Source organism: Crassostrea angulata, chromosome 6 (assembly GCF_025612915.1).
Source record: "Crassostrea angulata isolate pt1a10 chromosome 6, ASM2561291v2, whole genome shotgun sequence".
NCBI lineage: Eukaryota > Metazoa > Mollusca > Bivalvia > Ostreida > Ostreidae > Magallana > Magallana angulata.
The window spans coordinates 23,693,333-23,712,094 of NC_069116.1; the positions used below are offsets into that span (position 1 = coordinate 23,693,333).

General features: G+C 30.9%; 1 protein-coding gene across 1 annotated transcript in view; it reads right to left on the bottom strand.

Annotated features, from left to right (window-relative positions):
• Positions 1 to 5,555: 5,555 nt before the first annotated feature.
• LOC128188203 (multidrug and toxin extrusion protein 2-like) overlaps positions 5,556 to 18,762 on the bottom strand; it is a 30,384-nt gene continuing 17,177 nt past the window's right edge. Inside the window, exons 5-18 of the mRNA XM_052859116.1 lie at positions 17,762 to 17,861; positions 17,624 to 17,666; positions 16,804 to 16,848; positions 14,419 to 14,516; positions 10,245 to 10,342; positions 9,573 to 9,686; positions 9,227 to 9,294; positions 9,000 to 9,108; positions 7,385 to 7,460; positions 6,888 to 6,957; positions 6,602 to 6,734; positions 6,029 to 6,123; positions 5,867 to 5,912; positions 5,556 to 5,776 (exon numbers count right to left, since the gene is read on the bottom strand). Of these exons, the coding sequence (XP_052715076.1) occupies positions 5,556 to 5,776; positions 5,867 to 5,912; positions 6,029 to 6,123; positions 6,602 to 6,734; positions 6,888 to 6,957; positions 7,385 to 7,460; positions 9,000 to 9,108; positions 9,227 to 9,294; positions 9,573 to 9,686; positions 10,245 to 10,342; positions 14,419 to 14,516; positions 16,804 to 16,848; positions 17,624 to 17,666; positions 17,762 to 17,861 (1,316 nt within the window). The remainder of the gene's footprint in view (positions 5,777 to 5,866; positions 5,913 to 6,028; positions 6,124 to 6,601; positions 6,735 to 6,887; positions 6,958 to 7,384; positions 7,461 to 8,999; positions 9,109 to 9,226; positions 9,295 to 9,572; positions 9,687 to 10,244; positions 10,343 to 14,418; positions 14,517 to 16,803; positions 16,849 to 17,623; positions 17,667 to 17,761; positions 17,862 to 18,762) is intronic.

An 18,762-nucleotide genomic window follows, 5' to 3' on the forward strand; every position in this document is an offset into this window, starting at 1 on the left:
AAAATAAATGTACACTCGTTGATATTAAATATGCAAATAGATACATGTGACGAGAAATATTGCAAAAAATAGTTTTATGCTATACTTCATATCCATTTAAAGAAATAAATTATATAATATCTTACCATTGGCCATGCCAATTTGAGTAATTCAGTTAGTTCCTTTTTGTACATATCAACATCAACATCATTACATAGGTGCCACATTCTCCTAAATTCAGATTAAAACACAATTGGTATAACGTCTGCAAATTTAATTTGTATATACGGGAAATTGACATTTGTAATATAAATATTCAGCAAATGGTCGTTTGTTTCGAAGTAGTCATAGTATATTTGTTTAAGGTAACAGGTGTTGTGTAGGTTAGGCACCCCCTCTCCCCCGTTTTACATAGTTTTGATTTGTATAGTCCATAGTACCGCGTGTCGCACATTGTTATAGGTATGTACCATCCTTGTAACAGATATTGATAGAAATTTAGAAGTAGTAAACCGTTCATGGTAAAAGATTGAGACAGATGAATTCTTTATCATCGGGCGCCAGATTGCGGTCGGTTATATGATATGATATTTAAAAGTTCGGAACGGTAACGAACGTCTACTTCGACCCGACACCTGGTCCACACAACGCAGCTTTATTTATATAAAAACATGGTTGTACAAGATCAATATTTTAAAGTAAATGAGTGAAATTAAACATAAGATGTACTGTAAGCGAAATAAATGGTGTTTTCTTTCTTACTTAAAAGAAGAAATAGAGTTGAATCGAAAGATTATTTTTGCGTTATGTATTGGTATTTATGTAAAAATGTTGGTATTCTAAACCATTAAACAAATTATTTTAGGGATTGAACGATTCTCTAGACACGATTTTAGAAAAGAAAATTTTTTTATCCCATTGTTTAAATATAAAAAATGGTGAACATTGTGATATGTGTATTTTTTATTCATGGTAAAAAATGAAAGTAAATATCGAGTTAGAGCAAAATATAGAGTTTAAAGGTGATTTCTTTGTGTGTAGCTTGTATCTTGACTTTTAACATTAACATTTTGGTCCATTAAAATGCACAGTAAACCATTTAAACATAGTAAAAATGGCCGGATGCCACTACTTTTAGTATCTTTGGAAGTAAAACTTGTTTGGTTAGTTTGGTTGCTGTATATACGGGTTGTGGGCTGATATTTGGGAGAAGAAGTCTGGCCGCCGAGCAGTATTTTTGGAGTATTTTAAGCCCTTGCTGTGTGAACTTGGATGGGTTACCCTGCTGAGTGATCTCGGGAACATGTAGCTTGTGTGAATTTCGTTAGCGTTAGCGTTGCAAGACCTGAATTCCTACATTATTTTGGGTTTTTCTTATTACCACAACCCAGTTTAAGTTTAACCTTACCATACTTTTGTTTGCTGATGAATTGTATTGTTGTTATTTATTTATTAATGACATTGGTTTAATTCATAAGCAAGTAAATAATATATTTGTACAAATACATTGTTTTCAGTGAAATATACAGATATCAATACCGTCGGTTTGAGTTTCATACATTTACCTAAAACCAGGCACACTAAATACTATCAATTTAATTTTACACAGGTAATTGAAAGTTGAAACAAACATTTTTTAACAAGATCAGACATTGTTCTAATAAATACAACCTGAATTGGCTTTGGTATATCTCTTGAGTTTCACATGAATTTATTTGAGTTTTCACTAATCCATAAAACTTATTAAGTTACTTCCCTTTGTTGACTCTTTTGTAATGCAGTACGAAAAAGACGTCACAAAAACATGGTAAAAGTAGATATTGGAAAAGCAAAATCATGGAAAACATGTGATTTTAGTGTTAGTGAATTTAGAGTAAGTATCAATTGAATTGGTGAATATATGAAATAAACAATGCTTTATTGGAATTTTGCTTCATTACCGACCTAGGCTGTAATTAAAGTTTGTAAACCTGTGACTGTCTTGTAATGTTAAAAAAATTCTTATCAAATGAACTAGGCAAATATGTTCTCTACTTGAATTTCGGTAATCTTACTTACAAATCCAGCACTCAAACAAAGCAACTAACAAGCTAACGAGCTACCAACCTGCAACACTTATCTCGAAATGCCGAACGACTAACATTCTCCCGGACTAATGGTGTGAAAGATGGAAAGAGTCAAAGTGTGTACTCTTCCAGTGTGTCCACACCTGTGGAGCATTACTCTGATGATATAGTTTTCCTGCCCACGGCCAATAAAGTAATTCATCAAGGTCATTCTATGCAATTGTCAGATCTGCTATCATTGATATGATTTAAATTGACCCAAGTTTTTTTGGGATATATATTTTTTAAATACCAGACATATTCCCCTTTGTGTAGGATTTACTGATTTTGAGAAACAACGTGAACAAGTGAAAAAAAAAATAAGATCATTAAAAGGCGGTTTATTGAGACGACATGCAGTTCATTGCAGTCCATATTCCAATAGGCATGGGTATGTATATTCACACCCAAATCATATAAGCTCTAGCCAATCTATATTCACTTCCATCTTCCATTGCTTTTAGTTAATTTTCTCAATAATTACACCTTTGTACATGTACAAAGTAAAGTAAACATCGAATTCCCCTGGCAAACAAACTCTTCTCCCCAAACACCCCTCTCCTATTCTTAACAGTATCACCCAGGTATTTGCAATGCGAAATTAAGTGTTTCTTTTAAGGCTAGCTGTATATTAAAACCTACTTTATAGCATAATCTTTCCCTACTATTCAAAATACAAGTTATAATAGTATTTAGACAAGTAAGCAACTTGCCCGAAGAATAGGTTTATATTTTAGTTACTTTGAGCTCTGGTATGCTCTACCTAATTCATTTGCAGCTGTGAATTAGTACAAACAGATATAGACTAGGATATCAAGTGAAAATAACAGTAATCAATTTCAATTGAGATCTTAATTATATGTCATTTTCACTTTTTCTCTTGGAGATTTTGTACCTATATAAAATACAATTTAATAAAATGTTTCATACTTATGTACATGCAATATTTTAATTTTTCAACATTGACGGACGTTGAAAAATGATCAGAACAGTCAAGTGAATACACAAACCTGCAAGACAGACATGCAAAGCTAGTAAACAAATACTTAACAATTAAGCTAAACTTGCTAAAATATTGAGCAATCCATAATTGTCACTCAGTGGTGCATTCTCTTCTATCTATTTTCATGATTAAGAGTATATATTTTGAATATTTATTTAAAGAATTTATCATTACTTTCAAGTGTATTGAAAGTATGTATTATTTTCCGCGTGTGGTAATATTTGGAGTTTTCTGCTCTTCCTCATACATTAAATTCAATAAAAGCCTTCTTTAAATTGTTTTGTCTAACTTAGATATTATCATCTCAAAAAGCAGTAAACCTATTTAATTAATGGGAATTTTTTTTTTAAATAAAATGTCGTGGCCTATTTTTTTGTTAAATTAGGGTTTCCTTGCTTGGAGTTATCTATCCTTTGCAAATAATATATAGAACACTTTTTATACAGCCAAATCAAATTATCCTGATACACCTAACTTAAAATATTTTAAAATATTTAATCGGCTTCTCATTTACGTAAGTAGAAAGTTGTTTCAAATGGGCTGTATGATCAATTTATTGTTAAAGAATAGGTTTGTTTTTTAGGGGAATGAGAAGGGGTCAAAATAAAAATTTAAGTTTTGGAATTAAAATAAATGAAAATGAAAAAGATACCTGCTCTGATTTAAAAAAAAAATGAAATAAAAATCATGTAAGAATGATGTTTTAAAAATTGCAATTTACTCATTTTTCTTTGCATACAGGGTGAAAGTTGAAATATCGAAACTTTGAAATTTGGCCATTTTTTAGCCCCAAGCATTAAAATAATCAAAGCCAATAATTTTTTTATCTCTGGCTTCATGAATTTCTATATTTGTTCTGTATAAATAATGTGTGAAATATCTTGAAAATTCAAAAATAAACCTGTCCTGTGACTTTGAGTTTACATTTGTTTCCACTTTAAAAACTGCGTACGCATTTGGGCCCTAAATGAGTAAAATTGGTTATCATGTGAACCAACGTAATATATTATTATTTTGATAAATGGTAATTTCATACCTTATGAGTACCAATCACTAAATTTTCATTTAAATCTGAGATGTTGTGAGCCATGACCTTAGAGTAGTATCTTGGTCTTTACAGAGAATTGCTATGAAAATGTAAGGTAATATGAAAACGTAAAACTGACAATCGAACATACTGACACAATGGAAAAACACCAGTATTCTAAAACCCTCTTAAAAAGTGTAGGCATAATGACAAAATGACATTATTTATGACATAAAACATAAAACATTATGTTTTATGTTTTAGAACATAATGACTATGTTCTAAAACATAGAAGGGAACTGTATAAGATGTATAAAGATTTTATAACACGTTCTTCTTATAGATGTTCTTAAAGATAGAGGTAGTTTTGATCGAATTACATACTAAAATTATTATGTTTTGGTCCCGCCGTAGATTCAAATCGCTACATTGGGAGACATAAAATTTAAAATTTAATAGGGGTTTTATTTTCTTTCTTTATATGCAGTTAATTCTTATTAATAGTTCAAAATTTTTATCGCCGACGGGCAAGATGGCAAGGCAAGATGTACGTCTCCACAGGTGAGACCTCTACAGCGAAATTCTTTAAACTGTTAGGAGGTATATTTCTTATAAAGAGATTGTAAGGATAGCGGTGAAGAAAAAAAATATGTCTGGCAGAGCCTATATACATGCGATGTTCAGCTTTAAACAGAATATTCATTGTAAATGCCTTGGTAAATATATTGATATTTCTGGTGCCGTGATACATAAGAATTTTTTTGACACACTTTACGTTCTACGTTGACTGTTTTGCGATTATCTCTCCTTAAATAACGGCTTGCCCTTCATTTTTACAATTTATGATCTCCTTTCCATTAGAATACTCTGTTACTAGTTTGGTTAAATTTTGTCCAGTGGTTTTGGTGAAAATTTCCATAATATGAAAAGTTTGCAGACAGTAAGACTGACAAAATGTCATTCCGTTAGTATATATTTGTTTGCTATTTTTATAACCCCGTTTACAACTAGATGGTAGGATTTAGTTTTTTACATAAAAGAAAATGATATTACTATTAATCCCAATTCGAAAAAATCGCAACTGTAATATTTTTTTATTCTGCTTCAAAGTGCTGAAAATGACATTTTTAAAATTTATTCTTATAGTTAACTTACCTGCCTTTTGAAATGGTCTCTAAAAATAACCAGATTGTAGATTTTCTTCAAAGAAAAAAGAGTTTTTCTATTGTAGTTTTTACGCAATAAATCCTTAAATCGGCCTCCTTCATGTGTTAGTGGTGCAGTTGATGAATCACGTGTTACCACCATGATAGAGTGATTTATACCCCTAGGGATTTACAATAAGGGCATCAACATCAACTATAGTAACTTCAATTAAACATAAATAAATAAACTCTTACTGTCAAGAAAGTGTTTCAATAATTTATTTATTTTTTACACTTCAAACATTTACATACAATCGAAGAGATAAACCACCTGCAAATATCAAGCTAACAATAACTAGTGTGACCACTTTACTGTAGACCCCTAGGTTGTGTGTTGCTGAACTAATTGTGGAGTTTGAGGAGACTATTCCGCTTTGGGCAGATGTATCAAATGATCTGTAATCCTTAATCTCCCGAGTTTGGTCACCCAATTGCATATTTTCTGCTTCGTCATTGACTGCAATAAAGATGAATTTAATTCCCCCTTATCGAGCAACTCATGATAACAAACAAACATAAGGTTTTATAAAAAAATAATAATACTTACCTATCCATGCAGTGTCTTCTATCATTATACCAGCTCTTTTTCTAGCCTATAATGTCAATACCTTGTGAAATCACACACAAAAGAAACAAGAATTGAACACATAATTTATGGGCGGTTTTATTTAGCAAAGTTTTATAAATGACAAGTTGAATCAAGAATAACCTTTATAGACTCTTGTTTCCAATCGACAGTGTTAATTCTGATAGTAAAGGCCACACAGAGAACTACAACACCAACGATTGTACCCCACCAAGCACCTATCAATATACAGCTTTTTTAGATACTTACAAATAAAGTGTGTATAAACACTAAGTTTCGCACGTCTAAAGCGAAGTTTATCTTATCATATTACAGACGTAAGCAATATTTTCGTTTATAGTTTACAAAAAAACCAACAAATTTCACCAGTCATACCTTTGACAATTTTTTTTAATCAGTTTGCTGTTGTCTAATACAGACAAAATTAATAAACTGTCCTTCAGTTATTTGTATTTTAAAATTTTGTTGTTTATTCCACAAACAGCTTTCTGATCAAAAATAAGTCAAACGTTTAAACCTTAGTTTGTGTGTTTTTCTACCATGCCTTTCGAGAAAAATCATAATACATCAAATTAATTCTCTATACAAACTATTATTAATATCTATTCATCATTGGTTTATGATTCTTTGTAACAATTCAAAAGAAAGCATCGCCACAATATACGGGTTAAGACACTAGAGAACTGCACCAATTACCTGCTACACGTAAAGGTGATGCTAACATCAGGGATAAGGCAACTGGCGACCCTATGAGAAAATTGCCAATAAAATTCGCAACAGCCCCATAAGTCTGAAAACCAATTCCACGTAGTACTCCTGTGCACATTATCTTAAATAATTAAAAAAGTGAGAAAATTCATTAGATACTATGTACTCATAAGTAATATATAACATAAAGCTGTGAAATGTCGTATTTTAAACCAGGGAAGTCAATAATAAAGATTTTTAAGCTAATAATTTGATAAAAGTCTAATCAAATTACCTGATAAGTATCGAAAAATTTGAATATTGCCAACAGAGGTGTTAAAGAGGTCGCCATGGATACAACCGTTCTATAATATATTAAACATCGTCAAAAAGGAAAATTTATATTCAACAATGATTATATAATTCCTTTATTATGTTTGGTTCCTTGCATTTATATATCTTCAGTATATAAGAATAGGTGACGTATTCTACCCTTCATGATAAAATCTAGACAAAGAATTCTGGTAATTCTGATAAGATTTACAGAAATATTTTATATGACAAAAAATCAGAGTTGTTTACGGCACAGTTTTGCCGAAAACAAAAGAGATTATTTTGGTCCAGCCATAGCACACTGCGTAAAATTAACAGTGTGTAATTGACAAACCAGTATCGATTGTAATGGCCTATAATTTACAGTCTGAAGCAGGTTTGTTAGACAAATTGATATAATATTTTAAATGAACATCATTTTGAAAAAGTATGTGTGCATTAAAATATTGAAATACTCACTCATTATTTGAGAAAAAATGAGGTGTGACATCTTTAAGAGAAAGTAGAAGAACAGCAATAACGAGAGCAAAACAAGCTGAAAAACAATATCCTTTTATTATATTAGTATGGTCCACATCTCCTCAACACAAAACTTATAAATATCTTTTTTTTTTCATTTTCTTTGAGCCATATTAATTTCCAGTATGTATTCAGTAAGCTACGCCTGCAAAGTAAATCCTTTGTTTCAAACTCAGATATTAAACATTTTATATAAATACACTAGTAAATGGCATCTTACCGTTTATGAGGCAAAAACCACAATTTTTATTTTCAGAAATGGAGGTTAATTGAATACAAACGGTCAACGGTCATACAATGGACTGATACTGAATGCTGTTGATAGCTTTACTTACCTAGGTGTTATATTCAAGTGCAATTGAAAGTTCTGAGAAACTGAAAAAAGTTAGCAGAACCAGGTCAAAAGTGTCTCTATACCATGCTTTTCAGATTTGTATTTGATTAATGAACCAGTGATGGCTTTGTTTGAAACATGTAAAAGGTGTTTTATATTATGGTTGTGAAGATTGAGTTTTACACCTGCGAATCATGATATTGATGAAGTTTTATGAAGTTTTGTAAGTGTTATTAGGATTGAAATCAAATTGTAATAATGGTATGGTTAACATTTACCGACGATGAATTACAAAGTATAGACCAGAATTGAGTATTGAAGATATAAAAACACTCAAAGACATGAAAGATGTACGTGTACTTTTTGTAGTCATAATGACATTGAAGACTTTTAAATTTACTTTGTGTTAAGTATGTCCAAGTTTACACTTCATATTAATTAAGAAATATTAAGAATTATTATCAATATGTCAAAAAATGTTCAAACTTGTTCAGTTATTTAGTACAAACAATACAAAAAAGTTGTGCAACCATATTCTGCAACTCTATTTAGAAATTCATTGCATTAGCTGAAAGTAGACATATTTCTGATTTAAATTCCATACCATATTTTCATTATCATATATCTTTATTAATATTTTATACGGTGAAAATAAAATAATTGTTTGATAATGTAAAAATGTATGTTGCTCTCCATAGCTCCTGGCTTTGCATTTTGCGAGCTTCCCGAATTGTTTATATTTTGATATGTGTGTAATGCTAATGAACCTAATGGCTCAAAGTTAAATAATAATATCTCTCAGACTGTAAGGATGCAGGGATAATGTTTGATATTATGCATGAAGCTGTCTTTCACAATTATGGTGTATGTATACATACATAAGAGCTTGCATCTTTTTGTACAACAAGATAGAAAAAAGAACAAAAAACCCAAAGGTTTAACAAAGCTGTTAATTTAATTTTGATAGTCCTGTTTATAAAAAATATTGAATAGTATTTGAAATCTACAGTTTTTAAAAATATCAAAAAATTGACAGCAAGTTATTTTTTTTCGTACAGGCATAAGTATTCACTGACTTTCAGTTTGCGGGTTAATTTGTAATTCGATTTGAAAAAAATAATTTGCAAAATAAGAACGTTATTAAATCAAAAGCCAACAATGTATTTGATAAAGAAAGTTGATATCTTTGGCATGTGTTTCTTTCGTAGTATTTATACTTACTTCCAAACCCGATTGTAACCCTAGTAGATACATGGGCTTGATCTGCATTTCCAGCTCCCAAATGAATACCCACACGCATGCTAACTGCAATAGATATGCCATAGACGACCTATATTAAAAAAATAAACAAAAATAATAAATTAATTGTGAATTTAAATACGTACAACTAAAAAGATAAAGAATGGATAAAGATTCGATGATCATTTCGCATGTTTTAGTGTACATACACCTGTAATCATAAACCCAACCATTAACAAGCTAGTATATGCAGCCAATTCTGTTTTACTTGTTAGTCCTACAAAAAAAATTAATGCATTAAAAACTGGATAAAGTTAGTCAAGTTAATTTCATGAATATACGAATACATTTTATACGAACTGGGGGGAAATTGAGATATTTAAAAATGGTTTTTATTATTACAAAAAATAGTTCCAATGATAGTCTAAAAACGAGTTAAAATATATTTTGTTTTTGCAAATCTTTCTAAAGTATTGCTATTGGTTTTTAAATTGATTTTAAACCGAAAAGAATATAAAAGGCATATCAAAATAGTTATGGGAATAACAAACTTACCAGAGAAAAATGGGGGCACTTCGGTTGCCCAAATTTGCAGACACAACATAAATATTCCTGGAACAGCTAGTTCTAGGAAAGTACTCCATCCGTTTAGACACAATTTGTTCCAGCCTTAAGAAAAAAAATCGATACAAAAAAATTATTATTATAATTAGGCATTATTAACACAATTCTTCACAAGGGGTTTTACCATTAATTATATTTCTGTGCACCATAGTAAACAAATTTCTCCATAATAAAGATAGTCACAATGTTATAATTTTATTTCGTTTCAGCGACGACACCCGAAATCCAATGTTTTTAGTAATGAATTTTGACTACACAAAAGGACTAACACCTGGCTACTGTGTGTACAATTGGTGCTAAATAAACAAGACGGAGTGTCAGAGGGTCGTTTTAACGCAGCAAAGTGTGTAATCTGGTAATGAGTGGGAATAAAATAGATGAATACAAAAATACTGAATCTGACAATAGAAGGAGGTGGTTGAATATGAAGATTGAAGACAAGAATTAGAATTCTATACCCTCTCTCATTCACTGCCCAAAATTTACATTAATCATCATGGCAGTTTGAATGTAAATACTGAGCATAATATTTATTGAAACTTTAGATTAAATATTCTTGTTCCGTCCTCTTCTGATATATAACCTTAATAGTTTATACTTGACCTTTCCAAGTGTCTTTTTTGTAGCCCGTGCAAACTATAAACAATACATGCAGAACGACCGAAGTCCACTGGCTTAAAACTACAGCAATAGCGGCTCCTCTGGAAGAAAAGAATCTATACATGTCATTAAAACAGAAAAGGTCATGATATGTTCAACCTGCTATTCAAAAAATAAAAATCCAAATTGAATTATCTGCTGAATTGTTTAAACTCTTTGTTTAAAAAGATTCACATTTTTTGTTTCATTAAAACGGGTTTTATAATCATTTTTGAAATTCTATCGATGTTAATAGTTGTAACTCTACATTTATTAAATTATTGTTCGAAAAATAATATCCAATTTTATAATTTTTTAAATAACTCTTGGAAAATATATGACATTTTCACGGAAGTAATTTTGTAGTGTTCTTTATCCAGGTTATGCAAACCAATGTCTTCTAACCAAGAAAACCGATATGAGATTGAAACGAAATAGGTTTTTAATATTTTTAATTTTTTCGCTTAAATGTTATAATTAATTCATTCACCAAAGAGCGCCATACAAATATACATAAAACAAAGCGTTGTTTTCATGAACGAAAAGGTCCTATTTGTTTGAATATACGAAAAATTAAAAAAATTCCGTTAAGGATTAGGGTGAGTGCGTTCTGGTATAAGAGCAATGAATAATAGATATCAATTTTATATTTTAAAGAAGAAAATATCTTTTGTGATTGTTCATGACTGAAAAATGCAACATTTGAGTTTGTTATAACCTTAGAAATACTCTTTTTTTGTTCTTCCCAACAAAGAGTCAAACAAAACGAACGTTTAGTCAACCGACGTAACAAAAATCGATGTTGACCGGTCTGTTGACTCAACCTATAAATTGTAAGATCATTGAGTGAGATCCAATATAAGCAATATTCTTTTGTAATCTGCAGAACGGAAATAGATGAGGTGCTGTGCGACAGGAATGGCTGGTTGCTGGTTGTTACTTGAAATTTAACTTCATCTCAAGTAAAGGGTATAATGAAACAGTTATTGACTGGGATTTGGGCAACCTATGATTTATTAACATTTAATTTCAGACACAAATGTTGCTCTTTGCCTTTGGCCTTGAGGAACATTTGTGTCTTAAGGTCCAACAACAGGGTTTGGGTCACTTACTTTGAAATGTAATTAATTACTTTTAAATACATCAATAATTTTTTCAATTACTCGCAATAACAATTATATTGATTTTTTCAAATTGATTGATTACTTTCAATTACTTTGACAAATGTAATTAAATACATTTCAATTACTTTTAATATCTTAAAAATATATTCATGTAGAAACAGCACTGAGACACACAAAACTTTTTTATGGTGATGTTTTTAAAGGTTTGCATTCATTTTGATCATTATTTATTAAATAGATTTTACTTTAAAATGATATATAAGTACATTACAATGGGTACTAAATTCAGTGTCCGTGGTTTGACGTTTGGTTCTGAACAAGATTTTTCATAATAAACTTTTAGTCTATACTACATAAAATTTTGTTCTTGGGTATGAGAGGGCTTCAGGCCTGAACAAATTAGACGTTTTCTAGAGTGTCATGTTGTATAAACACATCAAACATAATGAGACACTTAATAAGTGTATAAACACAAGCCAATTTAAAACAGGTATGCAACCTAAACATAATTATTAAGGCCATTTCCAACAGAAGACCTTATAGTGATTGTAATGTTTCTTTTTATTATTATTTTTCCCCCCTTTTTGTCTTGTGAATTTCTCAGAGATGTCTCATGAATTTTTATAAAATTTTCAGGAATGACTGAAAATATAAACATCTAGCGGTGTTTAGTAAAAAATTTTCTAAATTCACTTCCGTTCGTCCGTTTCCTGTCCCATAACAAAAAGCTTGTCACGTCGAGATCTCAAACACAGTAAAGACTTGAACATCCAATACACCTTTTGTTGTAGATGTGTTGAAACACTTTTGTTTTGTTCGTCGTAACTTCCGGTCGTCACTGGAAGCACTTCAAAAATAAATATTTTTACGCATTAAATTTTTTGCCCATAAAATAACTATATTAGTATAAATCTATACATAGGATATTTCTGCGATGTAATATCAACAAAAATATTCTACTTCCGGTGAGATATCTCAATTATCTCAGGTAGCTTTTATAAAACACATTTTATACCCGCGATATCTCAGAAACTAAAAGTGATCAAGGCACGAAACATTCACGTATGATAGACATTTGATTGAAGATATGTCTAACCGCTTTTATTTTGTCTTCCGTTACTTCCGGTCCACACCGGAAGAGTTTAAACAAATCGAGCTGTTTGTCAGTTTAACTTTTTTCCTTTGATAGTTTTAGCTACTTCGATAAATAATAATGTAAGATAGGCAAGTAAACAAGAAATAATAAATTTAATTTTCATTGAGCACTTCCGTTTGTCCGTTTCCTGTCCCGCGAAAAAAACCCCTTATTTTGACGAGATCTAAAAACGGTAACGACTTGAACAACCAAACTCTGTGGGATGATATACCTATGTATGTACATGTGTTACCACTATTTTGTTTAATCCGGCGTAACTTCCGGTCGTCACAGGAAGTACACCAAATTTTGATTTTTTTAAAATCATTTTGTTTACTTAGCATGGAAGTAACATTTAAGCTAAAGAAATATAAAAGGTCATATTCAAATGGTAAAAAAATCTACTTACGGTGAAACATCTCAAATATCTCAAATAGCCTTATTTTATAAAAACATAAAGTACTCGCAAGATCTCAGAAACTGTGAAAGATCAAGACAACAAACTTATATGGATGATGGACATTTGTTTGTACATGTGTTTAACGGGTTTCATTTGTCGTACGTCACTTCCGGTTCTCACTTGAAGCATTCAAGCAGAAGACTTTTTTTACTTTAGAATTTTTTAACATTTTACTCAATGTGAAGAACAGTAAAGTTCCGTAGGTAAATGTACTAAAAATATCTACTTTTAATTTCCTTAATCACTTCCGTTTTTCCGTTTCCGGTCCCGAGATAAAACTCTTTTCTTAACGAGATACTAAAGGTAACAAAAACTTGAACATCCAACCTTTGAGGAAAGACAAAACAATGTATGACGATATGTTAACTATAATAATCTGAATGATCTGGCGTAACTTCCGGTCGTCACAGAAAGTACTCATAAATTGACACCTAGTCTTTTGTTTTGTTTAACATAGAAATAATTTCTTGGGAATTCCTTTACAGTATATATTGTACATGTATCCATTTTCTTTTAAAAGAGAAATAGATTTTTTGGTTCAGAAAAATACATGAGGAACGGAAGACCTTTTTGTTGCTATAGCAATAAGTGTCTAGTTAAATTTCTGTCTGTCGTTCTCCTGTTAACCTTATATATCTGTACATGCATGTAAATGTTTACATTTATTTGTACTGATAAAATGTACTGCTTAAAGCTAAAAGTTAATGAAGAACTGAACTGAATATGGCACCTTTTTAGATTTTTAACTTGAAAAAAGTAACTGAAATGCAATTGAAAAGTAATTGAAAATACATGATATTTTTAGAATATATTTAAATACATTCAATTACTTGTAATTGAAGGGAGACTCAATTACAAATTACTTCCAAATACTTTGAAAAATGTTATTAATTACACTCAATTACAAATACTTCTTTGAATTACCCCATCTCTGTTCAACAAACCATATGTTGCTATCATTCGAAATGAATAGTATGTAATTTGCATAAATGTAAATGACGTCTTTTTAAAGAAAAGAATTTTTGCCACTATCAAAACACCATAGTCTTAACAAGCTTTGACCGATAGAATTTTGAAAACAACCTTTTGTAAATTAATTGAAAAATTATGGGTCTTTTTTCAAAAGTTCATAAACGCCTGGTGTATATGACCTGATATTTTGAATAATGATTTATTTTATACACAGACTAACTTTTTGGTGATCAAAATAAGTTGTACTTAAAGTCAATGTTTTAGAACCACAGTGTCAACAAAATATTAGCAGTGACTGCGAATAGCATCATATTATAGTTTTAAATGAACATAGAAATATTGTAACTATTTAAATCATCTATGTATAAAACTTGAGTAAGTTTGTGAACGAAATTGGACAGGAAATCCTACATATCTGATTATAGGTGTAAACGTAAAATTGCATACCTGATTCCGAGCTCCAAAGCGTAGATAAATAGTGCATGCAGAGCTACGTTTTCTATATTTATAATTATTCCTATTATAAGACTTGGAAGCAACACTGACTGAAATATATTCAATATAGAAAAAATTAACCAATAACTTTGAATGATTAAAAACAAATTTCTTTTTACATTTAATCAATAAGGCTAAACTCATCTTTATACTAGAGTTGGAAACTAATTTTAATTACCTCAAAAAGAGGCCCATGGGCCACATTGCTCACCTGAGCAACAATAGACATTATAAAATCAGCTTTACGGAGTAATATACCAAAAAAATAAGGACAATGTAGTCTCACAGATCCTGTATATCAAAAATTCAATTTTTTCCCTGGATGTTCTCTTTATCATTGATCCCTTTTTGTCACAGTATAGTCATTTCACATGTTGAGCATTACAGTTCTCAAGAAGATCTAAATCAAATGGGATTTAAATCTACATCAAACTTGTGAAGCCCAAGAATTGTCCAGAGGCCAAAGTCTAAACAATTTTAAAGAATCAAAAATATGTCAAAATGCTTGCATGTAAGTTAAACCATATATTATAACATTTGAATTTTGGTGAATTTAAACTGTTTTCTTTTGTAAAATTGGACTCCCACTCCATGTGGCTCCATCCTACTCCTGAAAAATATGATTTTGACTTTGAATCTACACTATCTAAGGTTACTTTCATTAATGTTGCACCTTTTATAATAGAATGATTTTTAATAGAAAAAGATTTTTCTCAATACATTTCTTTGTAAAGATTTAACCGGTCCCCATTGTGCCCCTACCCTACCCCTGGGGATCATAATTTAACCTAGATAGAAGGTTCTATCGTTAAAATGACAGATGTCCTACGGATCCGGTTTAACGTTAGAATTCGTTCCATATACTCGCTTCGTAGAAAATTATATCGCGCTGTATCTCGCCTAAAATTTCATATGATTGGTCTCAAATACCTAAAATGATGCTCTTCTATAATCCCATATTACCACATTAACTGTTTTTGCAACGAAACTGTTTTTGCAACATTAACTGTTTTTGCAACGAAATAGCTGACACTTTTAAGATCAAGTTTGAATATTCGCTGTTCATGGTCGCCATGTTAACGTAAAAATCCGAGACTTTCCGAGTGCGATTTCCGACAAAATGGCAAATTCAAGTGCATATTTTAACAAAATACCATGGCACGACTCATTATATTGATATTTTGTGCACTAAACTACATATGCATGTTCTAAAAGGTTTGTAATGTATAAAAATGTGTTTTTCCTCTGCAGATTATTTTTAACACACTTTAACACTGTTAAAATTGACACGAAGCTGATCCGCTTCGCGGCCGCTACATTGCAAGTATATGGGACGAATTCCTACTGTGACCTATGCATAGCCTGGTCACGGTAAGATTATTCTTTGTAAATTTGACTAAACTTGAATCTACCCTACCTGATGATATTTCACACAAGTTTCAGTTTTTCTGGCCAGTCGTGTTCTAAGTAGAAGATTTAAAAATAAAATTTCTCTTAATATTCCTATGTAAAAATTTGACCCCCCATTGTGGCCCCAACTAACCCCCGGGGACCATGATTTGAACAAACTTAAATTTACACTATCTGAAGATGCTTCCACACAAGTTTCAGCTTTTCTGGCCGAATGGTTTTTGAAAAGTAAATTTTTAAAAATTAACTCTATATAGTTCTACATAAAACTTCGACCCCCATTGTGGCCCCACCTTACCCCCGGGGACCATGATTTGAGCAAACTTGAATTTACACTATCTGAGGATGCTTCCACACAAGTTTCAGCTTTTCTGGCCAAATGGTTTTTGAGCAGAAGATTTTTGAAAAATATCACCAAATTTTCAATAACTCCTAATTATTTCCCCTTAAAATAGGATGAGTCCCTTTATTTTAACAGATTTGAATCCCCTTAACCCAATGAAACTTTGTGCCAAGTGTGGTTGAAATTAGCCAATTGGTTCAGAAGAAGAAGTCGAAAATGTAAAAAGTTTACAGACAGACAGACGGACAGACGGACGGATAGACGGATGCCGGACAAAAAGTGATCAGAAAAGCTCACTTGAGCTTTCAGCTCAGGTGAGCTAAAAATTAAACAAAATGTAGTCTGTATCTCAATAATATTCATTTCATACAGTCTTTTAAAGCACATACATCAAACCAAATAAATATCACCCACAAAGAAAAAACCACAATACATGTACGTTCAGTATTTCTGCATCCCTTCAATTTCTTGGAGAGGATGCAATGTAAAACTGTATTACTGGTAAAGCGGCCACATTTTGTGATAACACTATATCGATTAGATTATTGTGTAATAGAGTTTGTCATGAAAATTTTAATATCGACCTGTACTTGGATAAATTTGGACAGGAGTAGTGTCAATCCATATCCCTGAAATAAAAACACGTGTACCCGTAAAAAGATTGTTTTCACTTATTTATCTGTATAAGATATATGTGATATTCACAATGTGATGCATCACCCGTTATGTATAGAATATATTTCGTGATTGATTTTAGTTAAATATGATTTTAAAAAATATTGAATATTTCTTATAACAAAGATAGATGTAAGGAGCAGATATCTTTTATTTTAATAAAGAAAAAGTTTTATTTTATTTTTTCATCATTTTTTTCTCAAATATTTTCGATACCATTACTTATTTTTTGGATTTGATTTTTTTTTATTTTCACATTAATATATACATGTATAAGAAACACTTCTGTTTCCTTCATTTTGAAAATATAACATGCTTTATCTGTTGTGAACATATGACAATTCCAATTATATGTTTATTTCTAATATGACCAAATTGTTTATGGATACATTAATGTTTTATAAGTTTGCTTAATGTCCTTGTAACGTTAATGTATATTTAAGGGAAGTAGATAGAGAGGTAGGTTTCATTAAACATCTACAAATGTTTGATGAAAGAACAGGAGTTTTCATTCCATTCGAAGTTCATTCAAAAAATATTTAATAAGTAAAGGAATAGCTTGTCACATTATTCTCCAATCAGGAAGTTTCTTTAATATGTATTATATTTCGTTATACATATCATTAAACACTAAAACACTTCCAAGTGTCGTTAAGTGAAAATTCTTATAAATGGAATTAAGGTTAGCTAACTGAATATATTAATTATTAGTATAAAAGAGTGTCTTACCGGTAAACCTGTCATCAATATAGTCGCAAATTCTCCTGCAATCCTAAAGTAAAAATTAAATTGATATAGTAATAATCATTTATGTAAAAGATCATAATAATGATATTGACAGGTAATTTTTTGAAAGAATTGTCCTACCTTGCAACTTCTTCATCTTGTCCAACTAATCGACAAATTAAACCAGCATTCAAAAGTATTGCACAACATGGGAAACAGCATAGAAGCATAATCAATATACCTAAAACAGTTTTTTTTTAAAATCAAGTAAAAGTGAAATTACGTAAAAATGTATGAAACGCAGATAAGATTTTAATTCACACACATGTAATAACGTACTCATAATTTGAGATTACTATTTAATGAAAAAGTGTCATTAACAACTAAAAAAGTATCTTTTTTTACGGTGTATATCTAGATACATTACACTACTGGCTCTTAAAACCCCTGTCCGTATGTAAACCCCCGTCTTTCCCTGTAACCTCCTGTGTTTTCCCTGTACACAGCCCCTGTACACCCTTTAATCCACTGTTAGCCACTGTACACATTCCCTGTGTGCCACTGTAAGCCCCTATTACCCCTGTACGCCCCTGTCATCCCCTGTAGGCCACTATAACTAGCATTTCTATGTACATACCCTTGACATACATCCCCTGTTCGGTTTTTGACTGTCCATAACAGCCGCATCTGTTATTAAATTTCAACATTTTTTTTTATACAATTATCTATTTCTAATATGTTACAGTTTGAATAATAAATCATTTATTGCACTTAACAGCGCCGACTCACAAGACACACAGTTATCGTAATTTTAGTGTAGAAATAATGTGTTTACATTAATAATTTATTGATACCTAAATAATCATGCTAACATTTAAAGGCCCGAGATTAACCTGGTGGTAAATCTCAGGTGAAGGCGGGGATTATTTTCCCGACCGCTAGATGACTAAATGACTTGAAGGCTTTCACACCTATCGAAATAGTCCCCGCCTTCAACTGAGATTTACATTTTTTTCTTTCATTCTTTCTTCTTTTTTTTTTTCTTTTTTTTACAAATTACAAAAACACGGTAATTTGTTTAAATACAATCAATGAATTAAGCGGTTAATTGGTATATGCTAATATCTTGATATGTTCAGTCA